The sequence below is a fragment of the Papio anubis genome, chromosome 2 (genome assembly GCF_008728515.1).
Source record: "Papio anubis isolate 15944 chromosome 2, Panubis1.0, whole genome shotgun sequence".
Taxonomy (NCBI): Eukaryota; Metazoa; Chordata; class Mammalia; order Primates; family Cercopithecidae; genus Papio; species Papio anubis.
The window spans coordinates 84307093-84328855 of NC_044977.1; the positions used below are offsets into that span (position 1 = coordinate 84307093).

The 21763-nt window shown below is 41.1% G+C and overlaps 1 protein-coding gene across 13 annotated transcripts in view; it reads left to right on the forward strand.

The window, feature by feature from the left end:
- ERC2 (ELKS/RAB6-interacting/CAST family member 2) overlaps positions 1 to 21763 on the forward strand; it is a 1259367-nt gene that overhangs the window by 518914 nt on the left and 718690 nt on the right. For all 13 annotated transcript variants that reach the window (XR_001899786.3, XR_001899782.3, XR_001899781.3 and 10 more), the window contains one exon: positions 9798 to 9933. Coding sequence is in view for 10 of the 13 variants with exons in the window: in XM_031662799.1 (XP_031518659.1) it covers positions 9798 to 9933 (136 nt within the window). In the remaining 3 variants the exon portion in view is untranslated. The remainder of the gene's footprint in view (positions 1 to 9797; positions 9934 to 21763) is intronic.

The window sequence follows — 21763 nt, forward strand, 5'->3', positions numbered from 1 at the left end:
TACTTCCCGGTGGGAAGGAGCTGCTGTGTTATTGCAACTGAAAGGAAACTGAATTCCTGATTCTGGGGCTAACAGTGAGAATGGTGTGGGATGAGACTGATAAGCAAAGTTCACAGGTGTGCAATTTTATTCTTTGGGAAAGGGAAGCCATTGGAAGATTGTATGCCAACCAGTGCATGATCTGACTTACTTTGAAACACCCAGTCTTGTTGTTGGGTGGAGAATGGGTGAAAAGAGAAGCAAGAGTGGAAGCAGGGAGACCAGGGAGGAGAGAAGAGACCCGTGGTCCAGGCAAAATGTGATGGTGGCTTCAGCTCTCATGGAAGCAGGGGCAATGTTTCCCTGTTTGCACTCCTGTGCTATTGGCTCTGGGCGGGGCTTTGAGGCACCAGGTGGATATGTGGAGCCACAACATACTGAAGCAGGGAATATTTTCATGCGGGCACAGATGGCAGAGGAACCCTGCTTTGGACTCTCCTGAAAGTGCATCTGCCACCAGCTTTGACCATGTGGGCCAGGAATCCTGAGCATACAGTCCAGTCTACAGTGAGAGGGATGTAGACTGTGACAACATATTTAATGCTTAACAATTTGAAAAATAACCATTCCAGGGCCACTATCCTCAGACCTACATGACCACTCTGTGCTCTCTGGCTCACCAGACCTAGATGGGAGGCCAAGTGATAAGAAATTTATTTGGTAAATAGTAAATCAGAGCCAGGCTCATTAGTTAATCATGTGGCCCTGACATCTGTGTGTGGTCTGCTCGAAAGGAAGAGCATCTTATTATTAGATGCCTGTGGGTTCAACACTGAGTTCTGCAGAGGGTGAGAAAGTTGCCTTTCCTTTCCCCTTGGAGTTTCCTATGGGCTCATGCCAATCCTACCAAGTCCATCAGGAGGGGTAGGAGGGCATCTGCAGTCACCCAGGGTCTCTCTGCCCTCCATCTCTGGGGCCTTCCTGAATAGGCTCGATCATTTCTTAGCATTGGCTTTCAGGCACTGGGTTCCGTTTACATTTCAGGTGGTGTTGCATCCATATTTGGGGGAGGTTTCAGGGCCAGAATACGGGAGAATGTTTGAAGGAATCAGCCCTTCAGAACCTCCACCGGAGTGAAGGAAAATAAACCCTTCTTTTGCTAATTGTGACCTTCTGCTGTGTCACCTGCTAAGATTGCTCCCAAGGTTTTCTTGGCTTGGGTGGGAAAGTAAATGGTAAGTGTAGTGGGGAGTAGATAAGTGCTCTAGAAGAGGGTTGGGGCAAGGGGATCAGGCTCTTGATGGCTGCAGTGGCCCATCTGGAGTGGCTGCTGCAAAGATACTGGCTGCAGTGGGGAGGCACAGCTGGGGTTGCATGCTCTGTGGGTCCAGCGGGATCCAAGAACAGGCCGGAGCCCTGCCCCCTACTGAGCTAGCAGAGCAGGAGCCCTACACTGGCTACAGCTGCCCAGCTGTGGCTCTGGACCCATGCATCCCTGCACTCTCAGGGGCCAGAAAGCCCCCAGTGCCCACAGGCTCAGAAGTGCCTGTTTCTGCTCCCTGTCCTCTTCCCACTCCTGGTGCCTGCTTCTGTGTGGAGCAAAGTTGTGGCCAAGTCTGGGCGCTGCTGCAACCTGGCCAGGTGTGTGCATGCTCAAGGCAGCACTGACATTCCAGTTTTCTGTTACCTCGGCCCCCTCTGGACTTTGGGTGCCGACGAGCACAAGTGGGAGGCCAGGGGTGCTGAGGACGGCTTGGCATGGGCCTGCAGGCACCCCTCCACATGAATATCCTGGGCACTGTGGATGGCATGTTGATGGCAGCGGGAGGCAGACAGGTTTCTGGGCAGAAAGGGACAGATCCCTGGTGAAGCCCCACCTTCAAGCCAGGGACAGACTGAAGCCTGGGGACTGGGCTGCCTGTTCTGGGTGGAGTCTGAAGCCCAGAGTGAGAACTTCTGATGCCTTTTCTGGGCCTGCGCATGGCCACCCATGGAACAATCAGCATGCACTTTCTCCCTTCTGAGCCCATAAAAACCCTGGACTCATCCAGACTCACACAGATGTTGGGACTACCAGCTGCAGGAAGGAGCTACCTGCTTCGGGTCTCCTTGACTTTTCAGGACAACCTGCCTGTGGATAGGAGCTACCCACCATGAGTTTCCTCTTTGCTGAGAGCTGAACACTCATTGGGATGACCTGCCTGCAGAAAGGAGCTACCCATTTCGGGTCTCCTGGGAGCTGTTCTGTCACTCAGTGAAGCTCCTCTCCACCTTGCTCACCCTCCAGTTGTCCATGTTCTTCATTCTTCCTGGAAGTGGGACAAGAACTTAGGACCCACTGAATGGTGGGACAGAAAAAGCTGTAACAGAAACAGGACTGAAACACACCCCCAACTCACCATATTGTAGGTGGTGAGGAGAGAAGAGCTGCGGCTCTTTGGAAAGCCCAGACCTAGGGTCTCCCAGAGCCAGGGCTGTGACACCCTCTCTGAGGCTCTGCGGTTCCTGGTGTCTCCAAGCTTCTGGGTACCACCATGTTCCCTGGTGCCTGCAAGGGAAGTCACTTGTGGTACACCTGGTCCAGCTGCAGCCTTACACGGAGCAGGCGCCTGGAGCTGCGCCCCCTGCCACAGCTGGTGTACCTGGCTGTGTGCAGTAGCCAGACTCCATGCTTGCTGACACACCCCTCATCACTCTATGTCTGGCTTGCCCTTGGCAGGCATGGGATCTGAGATGGTAGTGTGAGCTGAGCGCAGCCTGCTGAGTCGAGTGGGTTGAACGAACCCACTTTGCTTGTGGGCTCAAGCAAAACCCAAGCAGGGGTGCTGCTGGCCACAGAGGTTTTCAGCTGGTAGAGCAACACCCTAAGGATCCTGTGACACTGTTATTTATAAAGCACTCACTGTGTGCCAGGAACTATTTTAAGAGCCTTAGGTTTATTAAATCATTTAACATCCCCATCCCCTAATGAGATAACTTGACCAGGGTTACAGACTTGGTAAGGGATGCCGCTGCAATAAGAATGTGGCTGACCTGGCAACAAAGTCCTTGATCTTGGGCATCTTACTGCACTGCCTCTTGGCCCCCTTGGTCACATATGATTCAATCATTTTTTCAGGCTTAGCAAGGAATAGGAACATCTTCCCCAAGGAGGGTTTTGCTAGTGGGGCCTGATGCTACAAGATGGAGGCCAAAATTGTCTTTGCCTGCAAGCAGTTCTTCTTCTCAAGTTTTCAAATCTGAACACTGTCTCTGACACCTTTCTTTTAGCTATCTTATGCTATGTTATCAGGTTCTGGGTGTGTCCTGCTGGTCTGGTAAATGACAGATGTCTTTTTTTTAAGTATGTTGGCATTGTCAGATTTAACTGAGGGTGGCTTTGTCTCTGGGCCCTTGTGTAGCCCCAAGCACCACAGAGGAGGTGGAAGACACAATGCATGATGGTACTCACCTCCGGGGAGCAAGGAGCATCAGTAGGGAGAGGAGGAAGAATAAAGCAAGGAGGGAAGCCAAGACAGCAAATGTGGGGATGTGGGCTTGGGCATCCTGCTGCATGGCTTTGACAAGGACTTACGCAGTTGACCATGATCAAAACTAGTAGCCAAAAAGCTGGGCTGTTCTTGAGAGGCTGCCACAAGGTGCAAAAGTCCACGAGCTCTGGCTTATCCTGGAGCTAAGTCTTCAGACCTTTCTCTAGCTTTTGGCTCTTTGCTGGGAGGAGAGTTAGGTTCAAGTTGCCACAGCTGGCCAGATCCTTTCTCTTCCTGGAAAGGATATCATGCTCATGACATTCAGCACATTTATGCTTGCTGTAAAAACAAATCCTTAGAATATTTATGAAAGCTTTCTAAAATGTATAACTTTGCTGGAGTACTGAATGGTATTTACAAGCTTCAAAAAAAAAATGGAATCATCTCAGTGGTTACAAGTAAAAACTTCTATTATCGGAAATTCTGCTTGCAATGTGCATTGTCAGCTTCCATTGTATGTGTGTGGCCCATCTACTTGAGCAGTCATTTCAGGAGCCCAGCTTACTTACCTATGGCTGTCATGAGCTTCCTGCAATGCTTCCATTAGGATAACCTGCTAGGAATGTAACTCATCTCATTATTAAGGAAAGTGTAAGTGGGAGCTAAATGTGTGACATAAAGCATTCAATAATGCATTCCAAAGTCCATTGTTTGAGGTATTTGGAATACTTGCTGTTCTGAAATGGGTAACAAGGCACTAAATATGTGTGCACAATATTGCACAAGACATGATTACATTCTTCTTACTGTAAGCTAAGAGTGAAACAGAGTGAACATGATGTAGTCCGTTCTAAGCATTTTACCAGTACTAACTCATCAACCCCTCACAATCACCCTATGAGTTAGATACAGTTATTGTTTTCATTTTTATATGTGAGGAACCCGAGGCACAAAGATTAAGAAGCTTGCCCATGGCCACACAGCTAGAAATGGCAGACTGCTGATGGGATTCCAGGCAGTCTTCTTCCAAGGTTTATGCTATTAGCCACTGCTGTCCCTAGAAGATTCATATGGCCAAGAAATAGTCTTTCATAGGATTGCACCATTTTATACTTGCAGTTAAACATACATCTACTTATTTGTCCAACAGGAATGAATGCATATATCCACAAAAAGACTGGTATAAGAATGTTCATTGCAACTTTATTCTTAACAGTAAAAGAAAATTAAACAGCCCAAATATCCATTAACAAGGAAATAGCTAATCAAACTATAGTGTATTCATACAATGGAATAGTACTCAGCAATAAGCAATGAACTATAATACAAACAACAATATGAATAATAAATCTCAAACCTTTATGCTAAGCAAAAGAAGTCAGATACAAAAGATTATGTACCATATGATTCCATATATATAAAGTTTAAGAGCAAACAAAAGAAATCCATATAAATAAAGATTAGAATAGTGATCACTTCTGGGAAGAGGGAAGGGTCATGAGGCAGGGTGATGGCAATGCTCTATATTTTGATTGGTCAAAAACCTTTGACGTGTACACTTAATATTTGTGCATCTTCATGTACGTATTTATACCCCATTTACACACACACACACATGCACACACACACACACCCATACAGTATAAATTGAAGATCCCATTTCCTCCCAAATCCATTCCCTTCTTCAGTCATGACCACTGTTTTTATAGACTGGTGTGGAGTTTCCAGGAGTTTCCATTTATATGCATGTGTGTCTGTATACATCCAAATAGACATTCCTATTTTAACATAAATAAGATCAGACTATATGTATTATTTCTATTTCTGCTACCTGCTTTCCTTTTTGAGTAATAATATATCCTAAAGGCTTTTCCATGTCCATACTTCATTTTGCCTTAATCTTTTTAGAGACCCTGATTTTATGTTATGAATATACTTAATTTCTTCAGTTTCCTTCTGATGGATGATTAGGCAATTTTCAAATTTTTACTTTTACAGTTGTAATGGAAATGTTTGTATATATATGTAATATATATATATGGATGTGCACATGTGCAAACACTTTTGTAGGTTGTTTTCCTAGAAGAAGGGTTTCCTTAGGCAAAAGGAAGGTATGCTTTGGTGGAAATTGCCAAATTGATTTCCAAAAATCCTTTTGTTAATTACACTCCTCCTGACCAATGTGAGAGAGCTACATTCCTGCATTCTTCCCAGCAATGAATATTACCAATCTTTAAAAGTTTTTGAGAGCAGATGGGTGAAAAAGTGGCATCTTTTTGTTTCTATTGAGATTTCAAAATAAGTTTCGATTTTCTCCTTGTTTTGCAAATATGCGCATGCCCTTGGACAAACATATGCATCTCCCGTCCTGCACTCCTAGCTATGTAATTCCAGAGGTCTGACATGTTCTCACTACCAAGTTAGCACTTTATTCTTAGAATTTGACAGATGATTCTAGTGAAAATGGCAGGATTCTGTTCTCTCTGACATGCTTTCTTAATATGGTAGTCATTGTTGACCTTGAACCTGTTGGAAATTTTTAATTTAATGCAAATTCCTTGATGGCAACTGAATTTTGAATAGTGACATCCCTTGCTTTATGAAACTGGTAAATTTAAATTAAACATTGAAAATTAACCTTACCACTATATTTTCCAAATACTTCTTTTACCATAATTGTTTTTATCTTTTTAAAATTTACATTTTGCATATATTCTTAATGCTGCTTTTTTTCTGGAGAAAAAATTCACCCCAAAGAAACCTTTTTTTTTTTTTTTTTTTTTTAAATAATGGAGCAGGTCAGTCTCTGGCAGAGCCTTGCCAAGTGGTTGGGTGTTTGACAAAGAGTGATACTTGCTTCTGGGGCAGGATAGTAAGAAGGCGTGGCAGTCTCCATGACCAGGGCCCTTCCCGTCTAGATTTTGGAGATATTTGAAAGCTGTACTGAATTTAGCACTTTGATTCATTCAGTGTGGGTGTACTTCTGCAGGTAGGGGAAGATGTGGAGACTAATAGGTCACTTACAGATTTTATTCTTACAAATGCTGAAGTTGTTGCTAGCAAAAATCACTGTGGTCATTTTTTCACTGAGCATCTGTGAGGGAATTTTCTCTTCTCTAAGAGATCTAGTATTTTTAAATTTCATGACTCCTCTGCCTGCGTTCCTCATAAATTGCCATTTTAACCTGTGTTTTAGGTAGCCTTAGGGCTTCCCTGAGAAACACTTGAGAGAGGAGTTCTCTGGTAGTGAGGCTCTGCTCACCTGTTCCACCCCACTTCTTGCTTCTTTCCTACCTGTGCGAGAGCATTCCTTCATTTCCCTTTTGACTTTCAGGTAAGCATTAAGTGAAAGAAGGGCTTCAACTGCTAGAAATATCTTTGAAAACCGTGGCACTACTTCAGGAGAGTGTGGACACTTTATATGTAGCTATTGACAGTTTCATGTACAAATACAAGATGATCATTCTCATCACCTTGCTCTGCATCTCTCTAATTGGCCCAAATCCTGAGCAATGCCATTCAAAACCCGACTTTCCTTTTTCAGTCACTGGTGTCTTAAATAAGGGAGTGTTGAAAGGAGTGGCTAGAGATAGACCTCCAGCATAATGTCAAAACTTCAGTTCCCCATTTTTCTTAGCCACTAATTCTTTTTTTTTTTTTTGTTTGTTTGTTTTGTTTCGTTTTGTTTTGTTTTTTTTTGAGATGGAGTCTTGCTCTGTCACCCAGGCTGGAGTGCAGTCAGTGGTGTGATCTTGGCTCAGTGCAACCTCCACTTCCCACGTTCATGCCATTCTCCTGCCTCAGCCTCCCAAGTAGCTGGGACTACAGGTGCCTGCCACCACGCCCGGCTATTTTTTTTTTTCCATATTTTTAGTAGAGAGGGGTTTCACTGTGGTAGACAGGATGGTCTCAATCTCCTGACCCCGTGATCCACCTGCCTTGGCCTCCCAAAGTGCTGGGATTATAGGCGTGAGCCACGGCACCTGGCCGCCGCTCATTCTTAGGAAAGCTTTAAGGGACATGTGGGTTTAGAATTTGCTTTTATTCTTTGGGATTGAAAAATCGTTGCAGTGTCCCTGAAAGTAAGGTCACTGTGTTCAGACTGCTCTAAGAACTTTGTGGGAGTTCTTTCACTATGCAAATGATGTTTGTAATAATAATCTGTATTTGTCACCCATACTTGGGACAGAGGCACTTTTAGCAGTTGGTTCTATTTAATACTATACTCTAAAGTGATACAATTATTTCTTTTAAAAAATACCCTCTAATTAAACAGTCACACGAATCATCCTAACCTCTCCATTATATCCTGTTACTGAGCTCTGGCCTTATTTCCTAAGGAACTGGAAAATATGACTGCCCTAGGTTTGCATGGGCTTTGGAAATACTGTGTCCTCATTCAATTAGAAAGCAAGATTCATTCTTAACATCTTTATACTAACCAAAAGACAGTTTTCTCAAAGTGGATTAGCACGCAAGTTTGACTTGGTGGCTTCATGTGTGTACCTTGCTGTATCAGGTAAAAATGGAGAAATATTGGACAAAAATTATGCAACTCAAAGACTAAGGAGATGGTCATTCTATCATACTTTATAACCTCCTAATAAGTGCTACCAATAATATTTAAATCATGGCTTCAGTTAGTGTAAATATTCATAAGAAGCCAAAATGTTCAGAATATATAAGTGCAGAAAATATTAGTTTTTTATATATATATATATATAGAGAGAGAGAGAGTGTGTGTGTGTGTGTGTGAGAGTGTGTGTTATTTAGAGATGGGGCCTTGCTATGTTGCACAGGCTGGACTCTAACTCCTGGGCTCAAGTGATCCTCCTGCCTCAGACTCCTGAGTAGCTGGGACTACAGGCATGAGCCACTGCACCCTTGGACTATTTTTATTAACAGGGAGTACACTGTTAGTGCCAGATAATATTATTCTACTAACTAAACAATGCTCTTGTGCTTTGTTTGCTTGGAATGGGAGAGAGTAGGGGAGTATATAATTTATGGGGACTAGAAATAAGAGTTTCTTGTGGAGAGCAGTTTTCATTTGATTTTACTTGCTTCAATTTCATGTTTGCTGTTTATCATCTAGTTCTTACCTTGTTTACATTTTCAAAAGATCAGTGATTCTCACTATGTTTTTTACTGAGTCAGGGCTCAGTAACAGTGGTTGACGTGGCAATGCTGGGGTATGGGGGAAAGGGATCCGAAGGGACCCCAAATGATTCTGCTGCTCATCCCTCCTCTTGTGGTCAATACTCCCGAGCCCTCCGTACTGCCCTCCTACCTCCTCATGTGTTGGATTAGATTTATTACAGCTGCTGTGGACATGGTTGCCTAAATCTGTGGAATGTTTTGCTAAACGCTGCTGGTGCAATAGTACACATTAAGCTTATAATTCCCATTGTTGTTTTCTTGAACCCGTTCTTTATACTAAGTCTTTTACTCACTTGATCACTTTATGATTTTGCACTTTGACATCCTGTAGATTCATTAAGAATTTTTACTCCAAGCCCCAGAACTTTGTTTAACATTATGATTAGCCAAATTGTTATTGTGTTTGAGCTAAGTGATGACAATGTATTTGATTGGAGCCTTGTAATTGTTATTTTAAAATCAAAGTAATGGATTTTGATCTCAGAATAAAAACATGATCCAAAAGAATAATAATGATAATAATTAGAACAGCACCCAATTAGAAGAAAATAAATGCCCTATCATGGACCAGAGGCCCTATGTGCCTGGGCCCTGCCTACCTGTGCAGTCCCATCTCCCACCCACATCTACCCTTCCCTGGATTAGCCTCACTGCAGCCTTCCGGTTTCTTCTTTCCTGTCTTGGGAATTACATGCATTGTTCTCTCTACTTGAGAGCTCCGCCACTGGTGTTTCTCTTGGTTAGCTCCTTCTAGTCTCACCCACAGTCTCACTTTGCTAGGGAGGCTTTCCCTGGCCACAGCATCTAAAGTCGTCTCCTTCCACTCCACCTGTCCACACAAGCACATCACTGTCTCTCACAGCATGCTGTTTGTTTCCTTCAACGTTACGAAACCTAACTCGTGTTTCCTTGATACTTGTCCATCTTTCCCACTGGCCTCTAAGCTCCATGAGGGTGAAGATTATACCTGCCCCATTTGCCATTGCAGCCCCAGTGCTTTCCTGGGACCTGGTATTAAGTGGATGCTCAATACATATTTGTAGTTGAATTAATGGATTATTTGGAAGTATCATCTTTTTCCCAAGCCCATATCCAGATAGCCTATGCTTAGTACTTCCTGAGTCTATTTGTGATAACATATGATCTTCCAGTGGTAGAATTTAACCAAGCTGTGCTGACTTTTCTCAGGCATATGAAAGATCAGAATAAGAAGGTGGCCAACCTCAAGCACAATCAACAGTTGGAAAAGAAGAAAAATGCTCAGCTACTAGAAGAAGTCCGCAGGCGAGAAGATAGCATGGCTGACAACTCACAGCATTTGCAGGTAAGCACGAGCTTCTCTTCTTAATCCCTAAATAACTAGAGATGGACTCTCTCAGAAATGTCACCATTGCTGCTGGAAGATATTCACAGAAATGGTGGACTTTACCTTTGCCTGGGTCTAGCACTAACAAGGAACCCAGTAGGTCTTTCCCAGGGAGGGTCATCATTTTCAGAACGGTGGCCATGAAAAGCCAATTACGGTAGAGCCTAGAAATACAACGCAGAGTCTTTTGGTTCCTGTAACTCACCTTAAAAGGTAAGGGCTGCATTTATATAGTTGGCAAGAAACTTAAAACATAGAAATGTCTTCATTTTCAATTTATATTTAAATTATTTTGGGAATAGAAGAAGGCAAATGTGTGTGTATTATCACAGAAGGTATTTGGGTGAGGATGCATTCAGCTGATCCCAGACAGTTTACAAAACCAGTTTTGTTTTGTTCAAGACTGCGAGGCTCAGGCACAGATCATTATTCTGTCTTCTCCGTGAATATAGTTATCTTTCAGTGGACAGTTCTATCTTAGAAACAAACCAACTCACTGGAAACACCAATTTTTCCTCATTAACCACCCTTATTTTTGGCCAAGGAGTGCTCCCCATGTACTCAATAAAACATTCAAGTTAAAACAGGGCATTTGCTTTGAAGTTTCTTTATTTATTCCAGGGTGCCTTTAAACAGAGCAGTTCAAGTTGGCTGGAGTTCATGTTAAATTTTGGTTATTAATTAGTGTCTTTCTCCAGTCATATATTAGGTTTCCTCCTTGGAGATAGGAGAAGTTAGATAATTTCAATATGTACTCATAGTTCATCTTTTTAATTGGCCAAAAGAAAAATCAATAATTATTCCAGAGTAGGAAATACAAGGAAGTACCTTGCATAGGGCATGGCACATGGGGACTCGTTAGTCAATATCAGTGTTTTTTTTTTTTTCTCTCTGTGTCCTAGACATGCCTTCTGGTGTCACTGAAGGCCCTTTACATTGATGCCTGATTTGGAGCATTCACTGAATAGTGAGACAATAGTAGGTGGGCCCAGAACTTTTTTTTTTGTTTGAGATGGAGTCTCCCTCTGTCACCCAGGCTGGAGAGCAGTGGCGTGAACTTGGCTCACTGTAAGCTCCACCTCCAGGGTTCATGCCATTCTCCTGCCTCAGCCTCCCATGTAGCTGGGACTACAGGTGCCTGCCACCAGGCCCGGCTAATTTTTTTTCTATTTTTAGTAGAGACGCGGTTTCACCATGTTAGCCAGGATGGTCTCAATCTCTTGACCTCGTGATCCGCCTACCTCGGCCTCCCAAAGTGTTGGGATTACAGGTGTGAGCCACTGCACCCAGCCAGGTGGGCCCAGAACTTTAAAGAGGACCTGACGCTAGGGGTCACCTTGCTATGGTGTATTCTGTAAAAGAAGAATAATAATTGCATCTGCTTCAGAGTAGTTGTGAGACTTAAAGAGTCAAAGCATATAAATAACTTAGAATTGACTATGCCCAAAATAAGCGTTCATGACTAACGGTTGTTATAACAAGGAAAAGGTAAATGAAACATTAAAAACGATTTGTCTACTATATGCAGAGGTATTTCTACAGTTCTAATCTGATATGCAATGAGCATCAAAGTTTTTATCTTTTCTATATATAGTAATTTCTTCTTTTCTAAGGGCACATCTAGTTATGGAAATTAATGTCTTGTTTTGGCCCATGAACTTTTGTAGAGCAATATTTTCATAATGGGCCTTGATAACTACCTCATAGCCCTATTCATAAAAGATAGCGTGGTCTGGAATTGCTTAGTTGCATTCCTGACCACCCGAAATAAAGGATAGCATTTGAAATGCAGTAAAAAGTAATCACGATTACTTTTGATGAAAATGTCTCTGGTTAAGGTTAATAGAGAGTAAACCTCCCACTTCTCTGGATTGTTAAGCAGACGTGCTCAGATGTAGTAATTACTGCCTTCTGAAAACAAAACTTTCTGGAGGCACTTGACTTTTTTAATATTGTTATTGTTTTGAGCATTTCTCGTTTACAAGTTAGCCTGTTAAGCCTTTAAGTGTCAGTCAACCGGGATTTAGCCTGGCTGGTTGGTGGTTGTGGCAATGGCACCTGTTAATTTTTATTTATTCTACACAAGCATTTGGTAACAACTGGATACACTGGCTTCATGATTTCAACCAACCCAATAGGTATTATATCCAGAAAAATATAATGTAGTGTATTGCCTACAACAATAACAGCTAGTGGATCAGGCTTCAAAGAAGAGCACCAAGAGATTCAACTAGTTGGTATGAAAGTTGGTAAAAAAGTTGAATGAAGATAGAGTGATTATGTTTTTTATTGTTCAAACCAGAACACAAAAGGCATAGACAAAATCTGCGTCACCTCAGTCAAACCTAGATACATAGCACAGTACGAAACATTTTACAAATCCAGTCTTCTTTATTTCATAAGTTTATAGTTTTCCGACAGAAATTGCAAACTCAAATGCTTTCAGAGTCTAGGCTTTTAACATAAGAAACAGGCTTGTGTGTAGGAAAAATAACGATGTCTGGTTCTTTCTGCCTATTTTTTATGGTTTATTTTTGGTAGAGATGTGTCAGTTAGCAATTGCCATAATAATGCTGTGCTGTGCAACAAATCACCCCAAAACCCAGTGGCTTTATAGTACCAATAGTTTATTCTTACAGATTTGCAGGTTGACTAACTGGCCCAGCTGCTCTAAGGTGGGTTTGACTGGGCACTTCTTCTACTCACTGCACGTCTGTGGTGGTGTCTGGGGCAGCTCTGTTACACGTGTTCATTCTGAGGCCGAACAGGTGTGAGCAACCCAGGGAAAACTCTTCTAGTGACAGTTGCTGAGGCACAAGAGAATAAGCAAAACATGCTAGGCCTCACAAGGCCTAGTCTTGAACTGATATTGTGATTTTCACCCTTTGCATTGGCCCAAAGCAAAGCACATAGCCAAGCCACAGATTGGAAAAGTACACTCTACTCACAAAGACAAAAATGTATGGGAGTAGATACGAGGAGAGGTGAAGAATTGGGGCCAATTATTCAGTCTATCAAAAGAGACAAGCCCTGGAGAAGTATTTCTCTATTATAAGAAAAATAGCATATGCCTAATGAAAAAGTTCAGCTGTGGGTGGCCTTAGTGTGTGGATATACTTGAGGGTGGTGGGGAGCTGTAGGGAACTCAAGAACCCTTACTCATCTAAGGGAGTAGTGGCCACTACGCTCTGGTTGAACACTGCTGTAAAGGTGGGCCTAGGGTGGTGGGTGGGACCCCCGATTGTCCAAGATAATCCATAAAATGGGAATTTGTATGTGAAATCTGTGGACTTTAGGAAGTTAGTTGAATTTTTAAACACTCTGGGATCCTGTGAAGCACATGTGCACATGAGTTGCCCACTGGCTTGTGGCCTCTGCTGCGTGGCTTGGCACTTTGATCCCTGTGGGTCTACATAGTGTAAATAAACTGACTAAGAATACACCCTAGTTAGCCGAACTTGACTCATTGGAAAGGTGGCAGTTTAGTATTTGTCCTGAGTCCTCATTTTGTTTGAAGATACTTGAATTATTGTTTCTTAAAGGAAACCATCCACAATCAACAGGAATAGGGAATGTTCTTGATTTAGCTTCTCAAATCATTTTTTGGAGCATTGACAAGGAGAACAGGAAGGGAAGGATGCAGAACTATGGAGTTGAACTAGCCAGTGTTCAAATACTGGCCCTTATTATTATTAGCTTAAGGCCTTGAGTATGGCAGAGAATCTCTCTGACCCTTACTTTTTTCATCTGTAAATGGGGATTGCAATCTTTACCTCCCTGGGTGGGTTAAATAAAATAAGGTTTGTGAAAGAACCTAGCACAGTACCTGACATATGTGGACTTCAGTTACTAGAGTTTTCTCCCAGAGAGACTGATAATGAGCTTTTAATCATAGAAGACAGTGACCATTGGGAGTATCAACCAACAAATTCTTTGCAACTATTTTACACTGATGAGTAATACAGATATAGAACACACACCAGTAAATGGAAATTCCCAATAAAGCATTAAAAAAACATTTTGGGCAATAAGGAGGAAAATTAAAACATTCTTCAAGTTAATGTTGAATTGTGTGTGAAAGGTGGATGTGAAAGAGCGTGATTTTCTTGTATAATTCTGCAGAGCTTTTCCCAGAACACAGATTATAGGGCATGATATTTATGTCTGACCTTGGGGCTTTGGGCTTCTGTGTGTCCCATCAGAGCCCACATGGAGGTTTTTCAACAAGGTGTCTTTCTGGAGATTCACACTAAATCGTCATTTCCAGAATGGGATGCTTTTTTTTTTTTTTTTTTTTTTTTTTTTTTAAAGCTCTACCTATTTCTCACTGAGTAAATATGCCAATTTGAAACCCCAGTGGATATCCTTGTAGATTTTGGCTGCATTTTTCCATGTGTAGCTTATCGAGTTAATAAACTAACTTTCTAAAAAATGCACAAGCCAATGTTTTATGCTCCTTTTCTGTTACATGTCTGCAGAATTCTCTTCAATTTATTGCCTGAAAACTAAAGTCTGTTCTTGTGTGCTTCCGTTTCCAAATTATAGGTTCCCAGGGAACCGTAAAGTTTCTTCTCTGCCCGTGGTTAAACCCAAGTGTGATCACTTTAAAAAGCAAATGAATGTTCTCATTTATTCTTGTCCTTTTAATAGAATTCTAAAAAAAAAAAAAAAAAAAAAAAAAAAAGGCTAGAAAGACAATTTTATTTTTTAATTTGTGTAACCCTGTACAGCCAATATCTTTTTTCGAAGGGGACTTCCTTTACTTTCCTCCTCCAATTAGAGTTGGAATCAGCTAACAGAGGAAGTGTAACAAACAACATCAACCTCAAAAATGCATAGCTTTCAGCAAAACATATAGTTCATTATGGAGTTCCCAAGGTTTGCTAAGTTGTTTCTTTGCAGAAGGTTGTGTATATCTTAAGCATCAACTTTTTAAGCTTCATATCTATATGTTCATCTCTCCAAATCACTAAGTTAAATTCATTTCTTTTTCAATTCCCTGAACTTAAAATTGTTACTTTGACTGTGATCTATGTTCATGTGTTATGGTACACTTACCTAAGTACTGCCATTAGAAGAAACCTGACCAGCAGAGTTAAGAGATTCATCATTGTCAAAATGAGTTTATTTAGTTCCTAGTTTTCCATGGCTGTTTGGTAGGCATGGTGTAGAGTGATTTAGGGAGGCTCCATTTCAGCCATCATTTTCAACATATGGAAAAGATGAGAAAGGTCATCCTAACCCAGGTTTAAAAAAGAATCCACATTTGTTTAAATTTTCATTAGAATTTAACATCATGATTTGTTTTAAGCACTGTGAAGTGTTTTATTTGTTTGTTTTACAGTTTTCTACCTTGATGGGTAGAGATTGGGAAGTTCCATTAAGTTATGGATGAATCTTATCACATTGTTGAAATGTGAACTGACCCTCATCTAATTTTTTCAGACTCTGTTCATGGTTTCAGACGAAGAGAAATACTCAAGTATTTGTTAGTCTGCAGAGGACAAGGAACGTTGACGAGTAGGACTGAGGGTCGGCACAGGAGTGCTTTCTTTCCTTGGGGATTTATTTTGACATTTGTTTTTCTTTCACACTATAATCCCCCACGAGCCAAAAAAACGACTTTTGTTGTAGCAGGCCCCTGTAGGCAGTCTCAGAAAATCTTATTTGACAATCAGTTTCAGGTAGCCTTGAGTTAAAGTCATTACTCTTTGTAGTAACTCATCGACTGTCAGGGGTGACAAGACATCCGGTGCAATGTATTTGGGAAGTAGCTATTTGTTAGAAATGTTCCAAGAAGCCAAGTGCAATCGGGTAAATAAAACTGTTATATGTGGAGTTTTTCTTCTTTCCTCCCAATAAAGTATGACTTGTTTTTCCAAATGTGCAGTAACTTGCATATTTCTTCTGAGAAACGTCTCCTGCTTTTTCCTGTGGATTTCTGACCTAATCCTCCACTTCATATAGCCCTTCTGTACAAACACAATATATTTCTATGGAAAAGAGAGGTTTACCCTTAATCAAGTGTTGCCTAATCTACCTACTAAATTACCCCCTGAAGACAGAGTGGGGTTCATTATTCTTTTCCAAAGGGTTTTCAGGTTTCACCCCATTAGTGGCTCTTTAACAGTCCTTGGCAAAGTGAATGTTTGTTTGCTGAAGGCTGAAGATCCTGCTGAATGAAATGCAACATATTTCTCAGATGTAATCATTGTTGTTATGGGGGTAGAGTTTGAAATGATAAACTTTGGGGTGGGGGATTTGGAAAAAGAAATCTTGCTTAAATGGTACAGTAATCTCTTATTTTGAGGGGGCTTTCTAAGGAAGCTCACACTATTTTTTAGATGTTATCCTATTTTGTGCCTTTTGGTCCCTGAAATAGAAATCAATAAGGGAAAAATCAATAAGTGTTCATCCTTTTGTGAGCTCCAGTGAAAACTAGAAGCAGACGTGGATCCTTTCCTAAAAGAAATGCCATGTTCCATTCTAAGGAGAGAGAAGGGCTAGGTTTGTAGAGTCTGTCTTGCCTCTGTTTATCCCTGACTCTGATCTATGGGCTTATTTTGAGGTGAAGCTTGGACTATAAACTGGAGACCCCATTTTTGTATGTTCATTAAAACCACTGCTGATGATTTGTTTAGTCAATAATAAAACAACAGCCCATCGAAGCCAGAGCCGTGTGTGCTTTCTAAATTGCTTTCATGGGGGTGATCTTCATGCTGGATCCTTTTTCTGGCCTTGAGGATTGGTAGGACCAGTTTATCTATCTTTATTTTATAGATGAGGAAACTGAGAGTCAGACAATTGTTCTGTGACTGGTCTGCAATTGTGAGTCTCATTGAAGATAAAGACTTAAGGAGGTACCAAAAGTTTGGGAGTTCTTCCTATGAAGATTGGACTAAGCCTCAGCTTTCGTACACTGAAAAAAAAAAAAAAAAAATGCTTCCTCAGGCAAAAGATTCTGAACCAGAATCATGCTTCAAAAACCACTGGGAAGCGAGACCTCTGAGGTGTGTGCTTGGGAGCATCTATATCTTCTTCTATTCCATTTCACTCCATAGCACGTGCAGTATCATTTTCAAAGTAAATACGGTGAAGGCATTACTGAAGAACCCATACATTGAAAGCAAGGGGACTGGGAGAAGAAAAAAATTCTGACAGCACACCTTCTTACTTTTTCCAAGGTAGAATTTATGTAATAACTCACACACAGGACTTGTGTAATCCCTAGGGTGCAATCTTGTTCAACATGCATCAAAAGGGCCAGTCTAGTTAAACCAGCTCTCCCTGGCCAGGATAATTACCTCAGGTTTACCCTGAGTTATCGCTACCAGAGGTTAGTCAGGGGGGCACCTGCAAATCACGGTGCATGACACGCTGACATCAATAACCTCTTTCCAATAGCTCAAATAGATGCTGGTATTTCAGCACATCGCTGCCCAAGGCAGAGATCTGGGCATGGTTAGCTTCTTAAAATGTTAACTTTGACTTATGGCTTGTCCAAAGCATTGCCAAGCTATATATTCAAACACTCCAGATTAAGGAAATGACAATCAATGACACAGGCAATGATTTAGATGGAAATCTTGCAAAAGGAAAATACAACTATTAAATCTGTTCCTATTCACTTAATCATCTCTCCTGTAATACACATTTGGGAAGTTGGTAACTTGAATTTATGACACTTTTAATTTCTTCTCTGCTATTACACTTTCCGTCTACATCTTATTTATGTTGCCTGGAAAAAGCCCTACAAGGTTTAAGCAATCATAAGTTTTTCTTACTAGAAAGGACCTTAGACTTCATTTAATACAAGTTCCTTGTTTTGCTGATGAAGGAAGTAGGGCCCAGCAAAGGGAAATGACCTGCCCATGATCCTAGAGGGAGTTATTGGTGGAGGGGAGACCAGATCCCAGGCCTTCTGCATCCTTGCCCAGTGCCATTTGTGCAGCCCACTGGTTCCATAAGGTATGACTACCTTTGGTAGGATTTGAATGGTTAAAATCTTCAAGCCTATACCTAAGGCTTATTCCCCTCAGCATTGGGTATTAGATTGAGCATCTAAAATTACATAAAATTACTTGGTTATTATGAATAAACTAAGCTTTATGTATATTTTATAACAGGATATTCTATCATTTCCTGTGCCTCTCTTATGTCTTTAAAACTAGGGTAACTAAAGAAGTAGTAAATCGGTGGTGGAGATAATTACTGTGAGAACAGACTGCAGAGTTTAGGACTCTTTAGATGATAAATAAAAATTAGTTTAAGTTATTTATATCTTTGCCACTTTTCTCCTTCCATAAAAGGATGTCACCCATAAAGAGAGTCAGAAAATCTCCTGTGATGGAAAACAAGTGTGGATATTTTGGAAAATTCAACCAAAAGAATGATAGCTGCTTTTTATTAAACAATGAGTTAGGCCAAGGATAATGTCTTCAGTTGTGTTCCCTGGGAAAATGAGACTCTGAGATGAACATGCAAGAAGTTTATTGAGAGTACTCTCAGAAAGGGAGGGAAGCAGGGTTAGGCACAGGGAAAAGCCAAATTGTAATGCTGCACCAAAGGCCTTAGCAGTCCCTGTCAGTTGCTCAGTAGCTGGGATAGCCATTTGGAGGGCTGTTGACCCCAACTGAGTCAACGGAGGTGGGCAATGCCAGGAGAAGGGTGTAATCTTAGACAAGGCAGCTCTCAGGGAAAGCACATCCCTGGCGCTTGGAGACAGTGTCTTGGTCCTAAGGGGTATCAGGGCAGTGCACCTACATCTACAGCAAACACCTGATGTGTCTGTTGCACATTCTTCATTGACACCCATGGCAGATACATGCCACTGATCCCAAGACAAGTCTTACCCACCCAGCTTCATAATTCTTTTCAACATAAGCAGCCATTAAAAAGCAATCATAGTTGGCCAAGTTGCTGTGTACACACAATGAATTGTTTAATTGTCCCAACAAACTAATGAAGATGTTACTATCTTTGAAACCATTTTACAGAAAAGAAGATTGAAACTTGGTGATATTAAACAAGAGAAAGAGACGATGCTGTTTCTCAGGTCTCAGTCATAAACTGGACACCTTTCTCTCTCCTGAGTGGGGCTGTTTCTTTGCTTGACTTTTATTGGGCACAGTAACTGTATCAACAGTGAAGATGCTGGTCAGGACCCTCCAAAAACAGATAGAAAAATTAGGTGGCATAAACTTGGGTAATGGAGCTTTGCATGGATTTTATGGAAAGGGATTAAGCTTTCTTTTAAGTAGTGAGTTAGACTTAAATGCTTCTTAAAGGTGTACAAGACTCTGCCTTCAGTTCATCAAGCATTCCCAATGATGTGTTTTGAGGACTTTTTGTGTGCTAGGCACTGTGCAACCTACTGAGCTGTAACAAGTAAGACAAAATTCCTTACATTTGAATATCTCAAGATCTTTTCTTTTGACAAAAGATATCCTCCCCCCAGCATTTGATTTGCAGTAGCTTCTGAAAGTCAACCAGAACATGCATTACTGGGCTGCTGTGTGCTCTGAGACAGAAGAGCATTTGAAAGAGGTAACAACGAAGTTGTGGCTGCCGCTGGAGCCTTGGCTCTCGTGAGCCAGAACAGAAGCTTCTGGAAGGCCTTTTGGACCTCAGGTCATCCGTGGGTCTCTGAGCTTGAGTGGGTGAGAGATGACCGTATCAAGCAGGAAGTGAGGGGATCTGGTTTTTAGTTTAGACTCAAGTGATTTTTTTTTTTTTCTCTAAGCCTCAGTTTTCTCATCTACAAAAGAGAGGCTTGTATTGAAGTAAGGTCCTTTCAACTCTGAAATCCTGGTGTCTGGGGACTAATTGAAGGGTGCATATATGTGGTGATTTAAAAGTACCTTCCAAGGGGGAGGCTCATGGGCCAACTGGAGAGGCTGCTGCCAAAAATAGAACATGCAGGTCAGGAGCAGGGATGTCCTCCTGTTGGGAATCTAGGGAAGTCAGTCTTCTTGGCACCATCCTGGTAATATAGAATACCTGGCTTTAAATGTAAGTCACTCTAAGAACTCTCTCTGTTTTCTATCTGGAGTGTGGGGTCTGCCATTTTGAGACTTTCATAGTGTGCACCAACACGTTTTGTTTTCTTTAGAGCAATCAGTTATAATAATACATCCACCAGTTGTTACTTTTTTGGTGTAAGACAGATTAGAACTCTGACAGTCGGGACACAAGATACACAGTGCAGGAATTTCTCAGAATTGAGCCACCTGGCTTACAGACATTTCTCAAGGGAAGGAACTATGTGGCTTTAAAATGTAATTGTTTGTGAAGTAGATTATTGTTTTAATAAGCCACTATGTCAGCAGGGGCTATTTTTCTCCTAATTGTTCAGGTCATAGCGAGCTGTGGGAAAATAGAATAGAGACCAATTTGACTAAAAGAGGGTTGATATTATCTAGATTCACATTTCACAAAACATGTTTATCAGAGTGATGGTTCTATGGAATACTACAAGGAAAAGGGGTTTCATTTGTCAAATGCCTCTGGAAAATAATATATACTCTTTTACTTTAAGAGTACTGTGCATATTAACATGTTAAAGACTCTGAGAAGTCCTGCAGTCAAAAGAAATGTTTGATATTCTTCAATCTAAAATTTCTCTAAATCACTTGACAAAAGGAGCCCTTTTCTTTCCCACTCGAGCATTTATTAACAATGCAAAGTATTAGCATTTTATGGAACTTGGGCAAATGCTGATTTAGGCAATTCTTGCTGATGATAACAGACATATGCAATTACTTCTTCGATTAGAGTTTGAGTTTGGACAAATTCTGCAGTAATACTTTATTAAGCATAATATTGTCTTTGCTGAATCAGAATTCACCTGGATTGCCCCTGCCACTTTGTTGAAAAACAGCTCTGTTATAATGACTGGCCAAGAAAATTCTAATTCTGATGTACTTTTAAAGAATTGTACCTCATTAAGAAAGCTGATATAAAGCAAACTGAAAAATGTTTATGAAAGGTACAGTAATATTTTCATCTATTATTTCTTGATCCTGGAATCTACATTGATTTCTAATTACAAGCTCACATTATGCTATACTCCAAATCCAAATTTGATAAATTTTTTTTAAAAATTGATGAATGTTTTGGGGGAAGATGTAGACATTTTTCCAGGTTTAAAAGATAAAATTGAATTTTTTAAGTATCCATTGTTAATTGTCACTTGGATGCAATTTTACCTCTTTTTTCTGCTAAGGCAGTATGGAATATAGTGCTCTGGGCTCATGTTATGCTGTCCAAGTCAATTATATGGGTTGAAAATGAAGCACAGAGCGTCCCTGTGTCATTACCAGCAGACTTGTTTTTATTTTGATTGTACTTTTTTGGCTGTGAAAGGATCCTTATAAGAAATCAGAAAACCGCACATTTAAAAATGTTAACAGTTAAACAATATGACCTTAAGTGTACGTCTCCTAGATGCCCGGGTCTGTTCAGAAATGGGCCCATGATTTCTGAATGAACCGCACCTCTCTTAACCTGACTTAATGACGGCTTTACCTTTTACTCATCTTGCAAGGTTATTTTCCTCCTAGTTGAAATGAGGAATTAAGGTCATTCTTGACTATTGCTTGGTTCACCAGAATAAAGTTTCACTTCATGGGAATTACCACACGTACGTTAGAGTCCAGTGGTTGAGACCAGGGTAGTAGTTAGAATGAGATCATAGTTAGATATGAAGTCTGGGAGATAGATGGCAGTTGGGCGAGGACATTCTTTTCTGTAATGCTTTTAATTCTCGAAGCTTATTATTTCGCATATA